Source organism: Olea europaea, unplaced genomic scaffold (genome assembly GCF_002742605.1).
Source record: "Olea europaea var. sylvestris unplaced genomic scaffold, O_europaea_v1 scaffold428, whole genome shotgun sequence".
Classification (NCBI taxonomy): domain Eukaryota; kingdom Viridiplantae; phylum Streptophyta; class Magnoliopsida; order Lamiales; family Oleaceae; genus Olea; species Olea europaea.
The window spans coordinates 5,554-20,233 of record NW_019262587.1 but is presented as its reverse complement, the minus strand read 5'-3'; the positions used below and the strand labels follow the sequence as shown (position 1 = coordinate 20,233).

At 31.8% G+C, this 14,680-nt stretch overlaps 2 protein-coding genes across 3 annotated transcripts; one reads left to right on the top strand and one right to left on the bottom strand.

Annotated features, from left to right (window-relative positions):
- Positions 1-1,899: 1,899 nt before the first annotated feature.
- On the top strand, positions 1,900-5,072 carry LOC111387823 (protein NRT1/ PTR FAMILY 1.2-like). The gene is made up of 3 exons (XM_023012416.1): positions 1,900-2,051; positions 2,386-2,603; positions 3,388-5,072. Exons 1-3 carry the CDS (start codon positions 1,955-1,957, stop codon positions 4,801-4,803), a joined length of 1,731 nt encoding a protein of 576 aa, XP_022868184.1. The 5' UTR covers positions 1,900-1,954; the 3' UTR covers positions 4,804-5,072.
- Positions 5,073-5,120: 48 nt separating this feature from the next.
- LOC111387824 (probable beta-1,4-xylosyltransferase IRX9H) lies at positions 5,121-11,431 on the bottom strand. 2 transcript variants are annotated; one of them, XM_023012419.1, is made up of 5 exons: positions 11,146-11,431; positions 9,556-10,564; positions 6,577-6,826; positions 5,861-5,982; positions 5,121-5,521 (listed from the first exon to the last, which is right to left on the bottom strand). In XM_023012419.1, coding segments are annotated over exons 2-5 (1,287 nt in total). In that variant the 5' UTR covers positions 10,470-10,564; positions 11,146-11,431; the 3' UTR covers positions 5,121-5,520. The 2 variants fall into 2 exon arrangements, with proteins under 2 accessions (XP_022868187.1, XP_022868185.1); XM_023012417.1 differs by having other exon boundaries at positions 9,556-11,431.
- Between the last annotated feature and the right edge of the window lie 3,249 nt (positions 11,432-14,680).

Sequence of the window (14,680 nt, the reverse complement as noted above, 5' to 3'; positions counted from 1 at the left end):
TTATTATTATTTTTTACTTAATTTTCAACTTTGATCAAAAAATTATTCGCTTTAAAATTTGATTTACTTAGTTTTAAGCTTCGGCAATCATGCACTTAATAAAAAAAAATACTAGTATCTTCTTAAGGAATTAATTATCTCAATAGTCACTAAATTTAGGTTGGCATCTTCGATTACTCAATACACTTTAAGATGTTGAGTTTTGGTCACTAAAAATGTCAAATATTACTCACTTGAATTACTTCCGTTTCGTATCTTTAACAGGATAGTTGACTTGATAGATGGATTTCATAGCTAGCTCCCTATGTATTACTGTTAGATGTCCAATTACGAAAGAGGGACAGTCCACATAAGCAATGTGTAAAGGTTGCTCACTAAATTTTTGGCCGACGTCTTTAATTGCTCACTATAATTTATCAAGCGTATTTGATTATTCACAATACTTTAAACTCATTGAGTTTTGGCTACTAAACTTATCAAAGTGACGTTGTGAGATATGAAAACACGAGTTTGTTTATTTTCTGTATTTAATGTTGTATTATTACGTGTTAAAGTACTTTTCAGACTTAATTATTTATTGAATTATTTCGCTGATGAAATATAATATGGGACACAATCGAATTAAATTCGATCACCATTCCCTATTGGTAGTAGCTCGTGTTTGATAGAGATTAAAATCAGATTTTTAACAATTTTTCATAAAAGTTGATAAAATATGTTGTTGAAAAATTGTTGATCATGTGAAATGTGTTGTTAAAATTTATTGTTAACTTTGATTTAGATTTTAATTAGATTTTTTAGTGGTACCAAATAGGGGCTTAATTTTTTATATTTTATTTTTAATTGGGTAACAATACTTTGATTTGATCTCACTTAAAGTGACTTTGATCAAACATAACTATTTGAAATGTTACGCAAATGTGAAAATATAACACAAACTTTTTAACTATTAACAGTCGAGCATGTAATTTCAAGCAACATTACTTCTTAAATTTGAAAATAGAACACTTGCCTAAAAAATTACTCAAAACCGCAAAGCAAGGGTCTAGAAATATTATATTACATTATAACACGAAAATCTTGTTCAATAGTATTCAATGTTAGAAGGAAGCTATCATTAGGCAAGCGTTCTATTTTTACATTTCAGAAGTTATGTCTAGATGAAATCACCTTAAGTGAAATTAAATCAAAGTATGGTTACCTAATTAGAAAAAATTTAAGAAAAAATACCAGCAGGGAATGGTGATCGAGTTTGATTTGAGTTTATCCTGTATTATAATCCATCAGCGAAAAAATTCAATAAACCGTTCAACTTGGAAAATTTTTCTAAACACATAATAATACAATATTAAACAAAAATAAAATTTGTTTTCATATAATTTTGGCGTCACTTTGAAATTTAATAGTCAAAACTCGACTAGCTTAAGATATAGTATGCAATCAAAGATACATTGCTTATGTGGACTATCCTTCTTCCGTAATTGGACATCTAACAGTGATGGGTCTCCGGCTATGAAATTCGTCCGCCAAGTTAGCTATTTCGTTAGAGACAAAAAAACAAAAGTGATTTCAATAAGTAAGGTTTGACACTTTGAGAAGTCAATTGACCAAAATTCAGCGTCTTAAAGTGTAATGAGTAATAAGACTCTAACTTAAGTTCGATTGGTATTGAGATAATTTAGCTCTTGTGTGTATGTCACAAGTCATTAAAAAGAAGTCACATCAATCAAATCTTTTAACAAAAAAAAAAATCCTGAATATGATACATTAAAAAAAAAAAAAGAGTAAAATACGTGTCAACAACAAAAAAAAATAATGTCACAATCATACTGTTTTGTTAGTTTACTCTAAATTCTCGTCTCTACTCTCCAACAGGGGCTTCCACCCCATATCTTATAATAAAAAGTGTCTGTGTGAAGAGAACTGAGTTTGCATATATGCAAAGAAGTTAACAATGAAGAATTCTTGGGATCACAAGAAAACAATGATGGAAGAACCTCTTTTGGAGAGTACTCAAAAGGGTGGCTTGAGAGCTCTCCCCTTCATCATAGGTGAAGTGTATATATCTTACATATATATGTGTACACATCCACACACACATATTTGGGTGGAGTGGGGTGGGGTGGGTTCTTGATCATGGACATGGATGAACTATTATAAATTTGTATGTGTTGCTCTTTTTTAGTTACTTTTTTATTATTGTTGAGCGCGAAAGAAGGATTTAGGATTTGATATCACTTATCAAACTATTATTCTCATAACTATATAATTTTTGTGTACTCATTAATCCAATTATGAATTGGGTTGGTTTATGATTTTCTTGTTGAAGTTTCTTTAAAACAATTAATTGAAATTTACTTTAGTTTTTCATTATTTGTTTTACAGCAAATGAAGCATTCGAAAAGATGGCTACTTATGGGCTAATGCCAAACATGATACTGTATTTGATGAAACAGTATCATATGGAAATGACCACTGCATCCAACATTATGTTTTTCTGGTCAGGAGCTACAAATTTCATGCCTGTTCTTGGGGCTATAATCTCGGATTCCTTTCTGGGTCGGTTTCGTACCATCGGATTCGGATCTATTGTTTGTCTGATGGTAAATTTTCTTTTTTAATACCGTCCAACGTTATATAATGAACATGATCATATTGTCTTAATTTTCTAGATTTTAGTATAATCATGACTTTTCATTATTGTTTGACGTTTTTTGTTTCTTTTAATCAACACTTTACTAAATTTTTTTTTTTTTTTTGTCACTACCAATGTTGATAATATTTGAAAGTAAATTAAGACATCACGGTCAAGACATATGATTTGAATTGTTTTTTGATGTTTTCTTTAGTGCAGAAGCCAACAAAATTTTATTGGAAAGACCAATGCATTTTTCAAGGGCAGTTTCTACTTGTTCGGCTTATTTTGTTGGATGGGTCCAGCGTCATGACGATTGTATTGAAAAGAATATGCCAAGAATTATTTAATTTTATGGCATGTTTGACGTAGATTTTCTGAAAATAAATTTTTTTCCTAGACAATGTGATTAAAAGTAGGAAAAATTATGAATTGATGTGAAAATTTATTTTATTGTGAGAATATGTGATCAACAATTAATGTTTCCCTTCACTCATTGCATTTGACAAACTTTGCATTTAATTTTAAATTACAATCTTTGATGATCTAAATGTCACAGGGGAAATACAAAATGTAATGCACATTTTGTGACGATTAAGAATGCCATCCATAACGAGCTATCATGTTTAGGTTAACCCTTTTAAGTTAGAATTATAAGAAATAGAGAAGCCATAATTTTTTATGTTTTATGTCGACTCAAGAAATGAATCTTCATCTTAAAATGATATTCTTTGATTCAATTTTCATTGAAGGGGATGATTCTTTTATGGTCAACAACAATATTTCCTCAAACAAGACCACCTCCGTGCGATGAATCCAGTGAAACTTGCATCCCTCCAACAATTTTCCAATCCCTTTTTCTGTGTACTTCTCTTGGACTAATGTCCATTGGAGCTGGTGGAATCAGGTCGTCTTCGCTAGCCTTTGGGGCCGACCAACTCGAAAGCCGAGATGGTCGAAAAAATATGGCTGTAATGGAGAGCTATTTCAGCTGGTACTATGCTTCATATACATTATCTGTCCTAATAGCAGTAACTTGTGTTGTCTATATTCAAGATAACATGGGATGGAAAGTTGGTTTTGCTGTGCCTGCAGTGCTTATGTTTTTTTCAGCAGTTTCATTCTTTTTGGCTTCCTCGTTCTATGTGAAATTGAAGTGTAAGTCGAGCTTAGTTGTCGGGTTTATCCAAGTCATTACAGCCTCGTACAGAAGGCGACATCTAAAATTATCTGCAAATTGCACTGATGTTGTGTATCATTGCAAGGAAGGTTCAGCTCTGGTTTTTCCAAGTGATTCACTCAGGTTTCTGAATAAGGCTTGCATTGTTAAAAATCCAGAAAAAGATTTAACCCCAGATGGGAATTCTGCAGATTCATGGAATCTCTGTACAGTAGATCAAATAGAAGAACTCAAATCACTAATCAGAGTAGTCCCTATATGGTCTACAGGAATGATAATGTCTATAAACATTTGCCAGAATTCTTTCCCAGTGCTCCAAGCCACTTCCATGAATCGAAACATCGGTTCAGGTTTCAAGATTCCAGCAGGCTCGTTTGTTATGTTCACTGTGATATCCATTATACTATGGATTGCTCTCTATGATCGTGTATTTCTTCCCATGGCATCGAGAATAATGAGAAAACGAATTTATATAAGTACTCTGAATAGAATGGGAGCCGGGATTTTTCTCTCCTTTATGGCTATGGTGGTGACAGCAGTCGTAGAGAATATCAGACGGAGTTTTGCAGTTAGAGAAGGATGCGAAGATAAGCCACAGGCTGTTGTTCATTTATCAGCAATGTGGTTAGTGCCACAATACTGCTTGAGTGGATTTGCAGAAGCTTTGAATGCAATTGCACAGAATGAGTTCTACTTTTCGGAGTTTCCAAGAAGTATGTCGAGTATAGCTTCGACTCTGAATGGACTCGGGATGTCTGCGGCAAACTTGTTAGCAAGTTTTATACTAAGTTCTATCGATGATCTCACCAAAAGAGGGGGAAATGAAAGTTGGATTTCAAGCAACATTAACAAGGGACATTATGATTATTACTACTTGGTTCTTGCTGGATTGAGTATGGCTAACTTGATATATTTTCTTTTGTGCCGTAGGGCTTATGGTCCTAGAAAAGAAGAAAGGGAACAACCAGGCAACATGACAGTCTCATAAACGTTTTCCTAATACCTCAAGGTCGTCTTGGGACAGGGCTAGACAGTACGATGAATAAGATTTTAACTTCTTTTATATTATCCTTTTACACTGTCCAATACTATATAGTCCACCCCTACAGAATAAGCTGTAAAAGTATGACTTGATACGTGTATGGTGTTATTAGTATATTTACGGTAGTAGAGTGCCTGGCGAGGGGAATATGTAACTATAATCAAGATCCTGTTAGTACATTATGGTAAATGTGAATTTCCTCGTGTGATCTTTAATTTTTCCTCTTTCTAGAATAATAGTATGTGATGCACAAGGATTGTCAATTGATCAATCCAAATCAGCAAAGATATACAAATTGGTATAGGAGAAGACACGAGGCCACAGGTTCATGTAAAAACAGAAAATTCTGATAAACAATGCAGTCGGAATTCAAAAGATTCACTTAAAGATATAATATATTCGCAACTCTCCAACGGTTTTATTTTGCCACCATCTGCACCCCAAACTAGACAGCCACAACATTGCACTTTGGTGAATAGCAGCCAACTCAGGAAAAAATTAAATTTAGTAACTGTACAGAAATAACAGTCAAACTTACGGAAAGAGGTATTGCCTGAACATATCCATTCATCGGCTTCAACAGTTTGGACTGTATCACTATCATCAACAAACACAAGCATTTCTAGCAAGGATCAGATGCCTTTCACTTCCTGACCAAACTTTTCTGCAGTTTAATAAAGGAGTGTTAAATCCCAAGGAAAATGAAGTAACATATATATTCAATGAATTTAAAAAAGATTGCCTTTCCTTATCGCCCCAGAAATCAAGAAGAGTGCTTACACCCAACATATCCATACCAGAACTTAAGGACAAGTCCGTTTTCATTCTTAAGAACATTCACATAATGTAATGCGTGTGTACATGCATATATGGAATTTTGAGAAAAGAGTTAAATGTTGTTACATGCAAATAGCCAAATGCAACATATTAGAGAGGTTCTGCTATCCATAAAACATTTTATGCCAAGAAAAAGAAGGGATAACGCAAACTAGTAGACACATACCAGCGCTGAGTATAGGAATGTGAGTCCATGCTATGGTGCCAAACCATAATTTCTGACGATTCATGAGGTAAGCATTCCATTTGACTTTCATCCTCCACAATTTGTTCTATAAATGTACTTGCCTACAATGCAAGCATATAATGTCAGTACAAGATATGAATATAAATAAAACATCATCCTTCATTCTCTCCCGTACTCTTTGTTCTTCCCTGTTTAAAAATATTTTCCCTTTTTTTATCATTCATCCACCTTGAGTAAGATAAGACACCAGGAGCATGTTTTGCTAAGTAGCAACATCTTGCTTCAAACATGTTTGGTAACTTGCTTTTTTAACTTTTAGTTATTAAAAAAAGAAAAAGAAAAAAAGAAAAAAGAAAAAGTGAATTACTTATTTGGACTCTTACCTTACTGTTGAAATGAGTAACTTATTTCAAATTTTGACCAATGAGAAAAAATTATTTAGAACTTACTTAAAAGCGAACTTCTGAATTATTTAGAACTTACTTATTTACTTATAAGCGAACTTCTTAAGATAAGTCAAACGTGCAACAGGTCCAACTACTTTAAGCTGACCTATCACATTATATGGCATGTAGGACATAATTAGGTTAAAATTTCAAAAAATCCAGTAGGAATTTAAATTGTTGTAGATCGAATGCTTATAGAGTGATATACTATATTGACACTGAATTCATTATTGTTACAGACACACTCACTTGGAAACCTTCTTTTACTGCATCAAGCTGCCTGATTGGTTCAAGGGTAGGTCGGTGCCATCTCTTTGGATCCCAAATAACAGTACTGTTAAAGGCAAAACCTGACATCTCGGCATGGAATCTTCGAAATCCTTCTGTCAAGTCATCTATGTGCCATCCTATTACTTGAGAACCATTACAGATTGGACCCTCCAAGATAATTTCGTTTCTGCTTTCCATCAACTTCACCACTGTCCATGTCCCAAACCGCCTGCATTTGGAACATGTATCAATCAAAACAAAGGAAAGAAAGGTTGAGATCATGACAATCATAAGTTTACATAATCATTCATCATTTTCTTAATGACATCTAAAGCCATTCATAGAGGCTTACCCAGGAGAAAAGGTAAAACTAATCATCCAGAAGGGTTGAGCTACCGAAAGCATGTGAATCTCCTATTTTTGTTTGAGCCCCATTATTTTCTCATTAAAATGAAAAATATGACAATTCTCCATCACATCAAATCACCATATTTGACTTTTTATCTCTTGTGTGGGATCATAACAGTTATATTTTTCATTTTTATTTTTACAATAATGTGGCTCAAACGGGGGCTTAATGTGAAAAACAACTGTTTAAGAATTCAAACAATGTATAAAGAGAAAAGGAGAGTGAAAAGAAAAGGGAAGTTGGAAAATGAGGAAGGAAAGGGTTTTCCATTATTTGGTTGTAAGGCAACTCCACAACATAAAAGGGAAGGGACAGTAAGGTAAAAACTGAACTGCTTATATATTGTTTTAACTTGTATTTGGCACATTCCAACCACAAATCAACTTTGAAAGACTAAGAAATCACAAGACAGAGCATTTTCCTGCATTGTCAACACTTGAAAAGTAACATGAACCTAATCATTTGCTTGCCTTTGGTTTTAATTTAAATTATTTAATTAATATATTTTTTTTTTGGTAAAAACTATTAATTAAAAGTTAAACTTAAAGACCAATTTATTTAAATCTTTGCATATATAATGCTTATGCAATAGCAAATGCATCACATATCTGCTTCGTAGTTCGTGGTTTACTTTAGCACTATGCATTGTATGCCTAAGGAAGGTATAAGTTCATGTTAATTGGACTGTAGGTCTTGGTTTCTGTTTGATTCACATAACAAGAACAACAAACAAAATTTGGTAAAAATTCCACATTGACTTATATTCTGATAACATAATTAGTAGTAATTACAAATAAAAATCGTAAAAATATTTAAACTTTGAAGAGATTGAGAATTATTTATTAAATAATGATATTTAGGACTAGAAGCTTCAGCTACTAGAAGATATAAAGATGAGAAACCTGCAGGTGAAGCTTCTTTGTCTATATTGATTTTATTATAACAAAAAATTCAAAGAGTAATAGTCGGAGTGAACAGCAGGAAACCACTCTGCCAGCATTCTAGTTTTATGCATCTCAAGCAATCTACACAGTCTGAAGCAAATGAACTAAGTTTTTCAGTCTGGCAAGATCTCGCATCATAACAATTGCTCTACATTAAACAACATTAATCACCCTTGAGAAAGCAAGGCACTCCGTGGCTACGCTAGTAATGTGCTTTCTATATAGTACAATAAACAATATTTTAGGCCATCTCCAATGTTGACACCAAAATACCAAATTGCACCAAAAAATGGTGCAAAACTACTACAATACGACACCAAACTTTGCACCAAATGGTCCAAAGTCAATTTTACCCTTTATTTTCATTTCCCAAATAAATTGATTAAGGGTATTTGTGTCATTTGTGCTATATATTTTTTAATATAATAAATTATTATTATTATTATTTGCAATTAAAATAAATTTAAAATGTAAAAAATAATATATATTTTTTAATATAATAAAATTAATATTATTATTTTCATTTAAAATAAATTTTAAATGTAAAAAAATAATAATTAATGAATTAATTAAAATAAGAATACAAAAAAAATTAAAATATAACAAACACTATTATTTAAAGTTAACACAAAATATATTACAACAACGACATAATATCCAAATTCCGAATTCCGAGAATTAAATTGGAATAATATTTCGACTTAGTAATATTATAATATCCAAATTCGAAATGTATTGCACTATTTTTTAAATGACAAGATTTAATATTTTCATTTTTGTAGTGTTTTTACAAATTGTACTATTTTTTTATATTTATTAATGAATTTAATCTTTTCCTAAATTTAACGTAATTATTTATTTAGTAATTTATGTATTTGTAAAATAAATAACTAAATAAATAATATTTCAAATAAATAAATTATTAAAAATAGAATAAAATGGTTAAATACTGTTCATTTGGTGTAAATTTTGGTGTAATGATTGAAAATGAATCTTAGTTTGATGCAGATTTTGGTGTAGGGTTGGAGATGGTCTTTAACATTTTTTTTTTCTTATTCATAATGTCCAAACCAGTTCTAGATGCATATCAAGCATACCCAATGTGCTCACAAGTAGAATTAACTTTCCAAGCAGGTGTGATCACAGTTCCACTACTCTAGACGCACTATGATGTTCATTTAAATTTATCCCAACAGAACAGAAACGAGCTCTTGAAACTTGATCAAAATGATCTGCTTATTTGACCTTCACAATTAATTCTAACCATAAACCCGTGCTTAGAGTTGGTACAGTTTATGCATAATCATGTTATTTCCTTTAGTATTTTGCTTGGAGTAAGTTTTATTTTGCTTGGAGTAAGTTGTTTTGTTTTTTAAAGGGGGTTCCACAGTAACATTTAAGTTCTATAGTCACTTAAGCATGAGTATTTTAGTCCTAAATTATTAGGAATCGTGCTAGGTTTTCTTTCTCATACATAGTGCAGCGAACGAAGTTTTATTTTTTCCTCATGGTAATATTAATGTATCTTGACAACTATAACTTAAAGCTTTCACTAGGCTCTACATATCTCGCAGCGATACAGTTACTGTTTGATAGAAAAAGTACCTGATCTGCCTCATTTGGTGAAAGAGATCAGCGGAATATATGTTATCATCATCTGCAAAGTATACAATTCCCTCAAGACGGTGTGTTTCAATGTGGGAAAGAGCCACATTCCGCAGGTGCACTCTTCTGTCTTTCATGTCAGTTGAGTTCTTACTGCAGAATAGATGCCTGTACATGACCCCAGTTTTCCTCAAAAAATCAGCCATTTCCACAGATTGTGAGTTCATTTCCACGATGATCCACAGGAAAGGACGTGGAACCAATTTTAATGTGTGTGCTAAACGATTGAGATAATATGCTTGAAGGGGTTGAGCATGTGTCGGCGTCACAATGATCACAAGTTCATGGAACACCAGATCTGAACCTTGATTAACAGAACTTGAAGAACTATAGGAAATAACATTGTCCTTTGGTTCAGTGTTCATCCCATGAGGATCTAATGTTGCATTTTCATTTACGGACAATCTGCCAAGTATCGATTTCTCATTTCTTTTCCCGCCATGAAACTGGCTGTTGTGAACTGGTTGGACCACCTCGAAGTAGAAATCTTGGTGTTTAGACATGAAGTTCGTGGATAAATTCAGTGAAACAAAAGGGGTGAATCCAACAAAAACCCCGGCAACAAAACATACTAAGAAATGGAAAAGAGCTCTCCGCCAAACTTGTCCCTTTACCCTCGATCTATCTAAGGAATGAGAAGATCGTTGTGATAACAGGCTGAGTATAAAATTTTGCACTTTGTACAATGCATAGTCAAGTGAACCCAGTGACGAAGCCAAGACACTACTATGTGGTGGAGGGTTCAAACCGTTTGAAGACGACTTAGACAGAGGAGATGCAGCTTGAAATGCTTCCCCATTCATTAAACTTCCAGGTCGAGGCACCGGAGACAATGTTCTTCGAATTGATGCCATCAGAAATTCTATCTTTTTTTCAATATTTCAATTACAATTGCAACCAAACGATTTGCCTTATCGGGTAATCATCTCCTAAACTTGGATGCATCAATCTAAACAATACCGCTACAAATTAGTACCCATTCTGCCAAGCCAATTATCTGCAGTACAATGCCAATACGAAAACCACAACCAAAGAATTTTTCGTGTCTTGATTGGTACTGTCTCAAAGTAGAGGATAATTTTTTCCTTTATTGCCGCTTTTCAAAGGAAAAAGGCTGACTCATAACCCGTTCTGGATCAAATTGCTCATTCATCTTATCACACTAGTCACTCCCACATCTAATACAAAAATATATTTAAAAAAAAAAAGCCACTCCCACATCTAATACAGAAATATATTAAAAAAAAATAAAAAAATTCTACTTTTCTTCTAAGAAATGCATTCTCAGAAATAACATTAAAAAAAGTCCAACTGAAAAAATAATCTTTTATCGAGCTTAATTCACTGAATGTATCTACATTTATAAAGGAAGATTTTTCCTTCCAGCTAATGGAAACTTCCCAAGACCATGAAATCAAATCATAAAGAACCCACAACAGAAATACCCAGATTTTCCAATTCAAGCCTCCACAAACCAAAAGATTTGAAGTCTAAATAGCAAGAAATATGTGCTCAAATGAAAAGAATTACCATATTTTTATCCGGAAAGATATGGGACTTCAATCTTTCAAACAAATCTGCAAGGCAACAAACCAAAAAACACTGAAGTAATATAATAGAACAAAGAGAATGTTGGCTGAATAATTCCTTCGAAAGTTGTAACTTAATTTGAGTAATCGAGAGACTTCTCAAAATGTAGTGTTCTTGAATCTTGGAAAGACTATAAACGAGTTGAATGGACAATTCGTAGAATAAGTGCGTCTGGCGAAGAAAAGGTGTGAAACACACACACCAGACACACCAAACCACATGCGACTATGCGAGGCAGCGAGGAAATTGAGACATTGTTAATATAATATATAGGAAAAATTAGGCTGGACAAAAAAAATTGAAAAATCGAAATCGAATCGAATTGACGTAGATCGGTTCGTGTCAGTTTGATATAAGTAATCTGTTTGATTTGGTTTGATTTTCTTTTAAGCAAAATCACGGTAATTTGATTTAGTCGTGATTTGAAGTCTCAAATCGTTGATTAATCAAACCGAAACAACAAACTTACATTTTTTTTTTAAAAAAAATTAAGAAAATAAAAATCAGAAGATGCTTCAGTAACCTTATAAAAATATCTCAATTCACCCCAATATATGATATTGTCGGTAAGTAATAGCATAGAGAATTTCCTTTCGCAAGCTTATTATGCTATACTTAACACTTTTTCTCATCTCGGGCTATTGTAGTATAATACTTCAACTGACGAGAAGAAAAATGGATGACTGAAATCGCTGTTAGACTACATATTACATAGAAAAACAACACTTTTAAGTTTTCTTTTAATCCGTCTATATTAATCTGATTTTATTTGTTAGTCAATAGTTTTTGTAATATAAAATTATTTGTTTATTTTAGTTCTTGTAATCTAAGTAGACCCAAAATTAGGACCATTTTTTTAAAAAAATCAATTACAATCGAAAAGTTAGAGTGGGCTGGTTTGAGTTAAAATTCGTCCAAACCGACTAATTTGATTTTAGTTCCGAAAAATCGATTCAAATCAAACCTCGCCCAGACTTAGGAAAAATAATTATGGATATCCAATCTACCTGAAATGTGACAAGTTTTGTTAACTATCCTGTTGTAAAGATAGTGGGTTGGTAGGGTACATAATCTTGAATTTGTTCTAATTACTCACTAATTGTTAGTGTATTACGTGAGGCGTTCATGTAATCTAATTTTGAGTCATGGATTTACAGATTATATATTTCAATATATTTCTTGAATTTGATTAAATTTCCATAAAATTCATAAGAATCTTAAAAAAAAATGCGAAATTTCAAAAGAGTTATACATTCTTAAGTTTGAAATCCATCAAAATCATTTAAAATTCCTCTATTGATGGAATCCTCATTAAAATCTCAATTCGGAATATCTGAATTGGACTTTTAAGATCCATCAACTCATTAAAATTCTCAATTCAGGATATCTGAATTGGACTTTTAAAATCCATCAAAATATCAATTGAGGATACCCCTAGAAAATTGTCTCTTTGACTGGAAGTTAAAATTTTCCAATTGCCAGTAAGAATTAAATTTTGAAAAATTACAAACGTATTTAATTACCATTTTGCCGTTTTAAATCTCGTTGTCTAATATAATTTTAATGAATTAATGAAATAAAAATGTCAAACGTAGAAACATTTTTGAAAAATTAGTAAATGTACTCTTTGATGCAAGATAGGATAGAAATTATTCTAATTGATAAAATATATTTAGCTTGTACAAAATTTTATTGGGTTTTAGTCAAATTGAATTGATCTCGAATTTGAAGAATGTATTTTTGAATTGTAGATTGATGGAGAACGTATTATTAAAAAAGAAGGAAATTTTTTTTATTTGCATATAATATTATTTTAATGAAGAATACGTGGTTGAAAAGAAGAGAAAGAAAAATGAATTTTAGGAAAAATGAGAATTAAACATGATAGAAATAGAACTGTAGTTTTTCTTTCTACTTCTGGATTTAACAGTAATTGAAAACAAAATCAACTCTCTCCAAACAAAAATTTGTTTCGTTCTTGCTTCTTTATTTTTGGAATTAATTTTGCTCTGAAATTATTTGTAGTTGGAGGATAAAAGTGAGGAACACAAATAGTTGCAAGACCAAAGTTTTACAAAGGAATAGTTTGAGGACCAAAGTGGCACTTGCTTACAATTGGAGGAAAAATTGATGCTGTCGATATTTCGAGAACCAAAGTCGTGCTGACTAATGGTTGGAATAGTTAAAGGACGAAAGTGGGGCTTACTGATAATTGGATAAAATAATTTGAATAGTTTGAGGACCAAAGTGGTGCTGAATATAGTTGGAGGGTCAAAATGGAAATACATTGTTGCAGGACTAAAGTCGTGTTGAGAGATATTTGGAGGATAAAATTGGTGCTTATGAATAATTGAAGCATCAAAATGATGCAAAAGAATAGTTAGAGATAGTTGGAGGATCAAATTGAGGCTAACAGTACTTGAATGACCAAAATAGTGATGACAAATAATTAGAGGACTAATGATGTGCTGACTTAAGTTGGAGGACCAAAATGGTGCTATCCAATATTTTCTGGACTAAATTGATGCTGTGAAACAGTTTGAGGACAAAAGTGACTATGTTTATTAGTTGGACAAAGCCCAGACTGTAGCAAGAACTCAAAGCTTAGAATTTATAGACAACTCAAAGTTTTATTTGAATCAATCCCCATGTGTAGGGATTGTCCACATGCACTTAACAGGTGCTACTAACCTTTATGTTGCCTTTATTTTTATTTATTTTGGTATTTTGGCTAATGATGAATAAGAAACTATCATACGAAACCCATTTTCCGTACACCAAGCATTTATATACGACAAATTTTTACTATAGACATGTTGGTCTGAAGACTCTATATATATATATTAGTAGTAAGTGAAAAAAAAAATATTTATATTAATAGTATATGGGAGATTATTTACAAAATAAATACTAGTTATTTTAGAATTTGTCCATTGTTACGAAAGATTTCAATTGACAAAATTATTTTTATGTGCTAAAAATTTTTAAATTTACATTTACAATTTACTCCGTGTTTGATAAAAGTTTTTTTAAAATTTTGTTAACTTTCAAGTGGTCATTTTGACCACATATTTAATCTACTTTTATCAAAATCTGTTAAATTTTTTGTCAAAAATTTTATTGCACATTCCCTTAAAAAGAGTTATATATTATTATAATATTACTTTAGAAATTGAAAATAAATTTATTTATATCGTCATAAAGGATATATACTTTCAATGAAATATAATATTACTTTAAACATTGAAAATAATTTAGTTAATATTGTCATAAAGGAAAATTTCAATGAAATTTGACTAAAAACCAGTGTTTCTTTAATAAACAAAGCAACTTCATACGTAACAATTGTTATTTATACACTAAGAATTTTAGGCCCTGTTTAGTTCAACTTAATCTTTTCGCAAGCTTAATTTATAGAGTGTATCTTCATTAAAAGCGATATTTTTCCTTCAAGCTAATGGAAACTTCCCAAGAT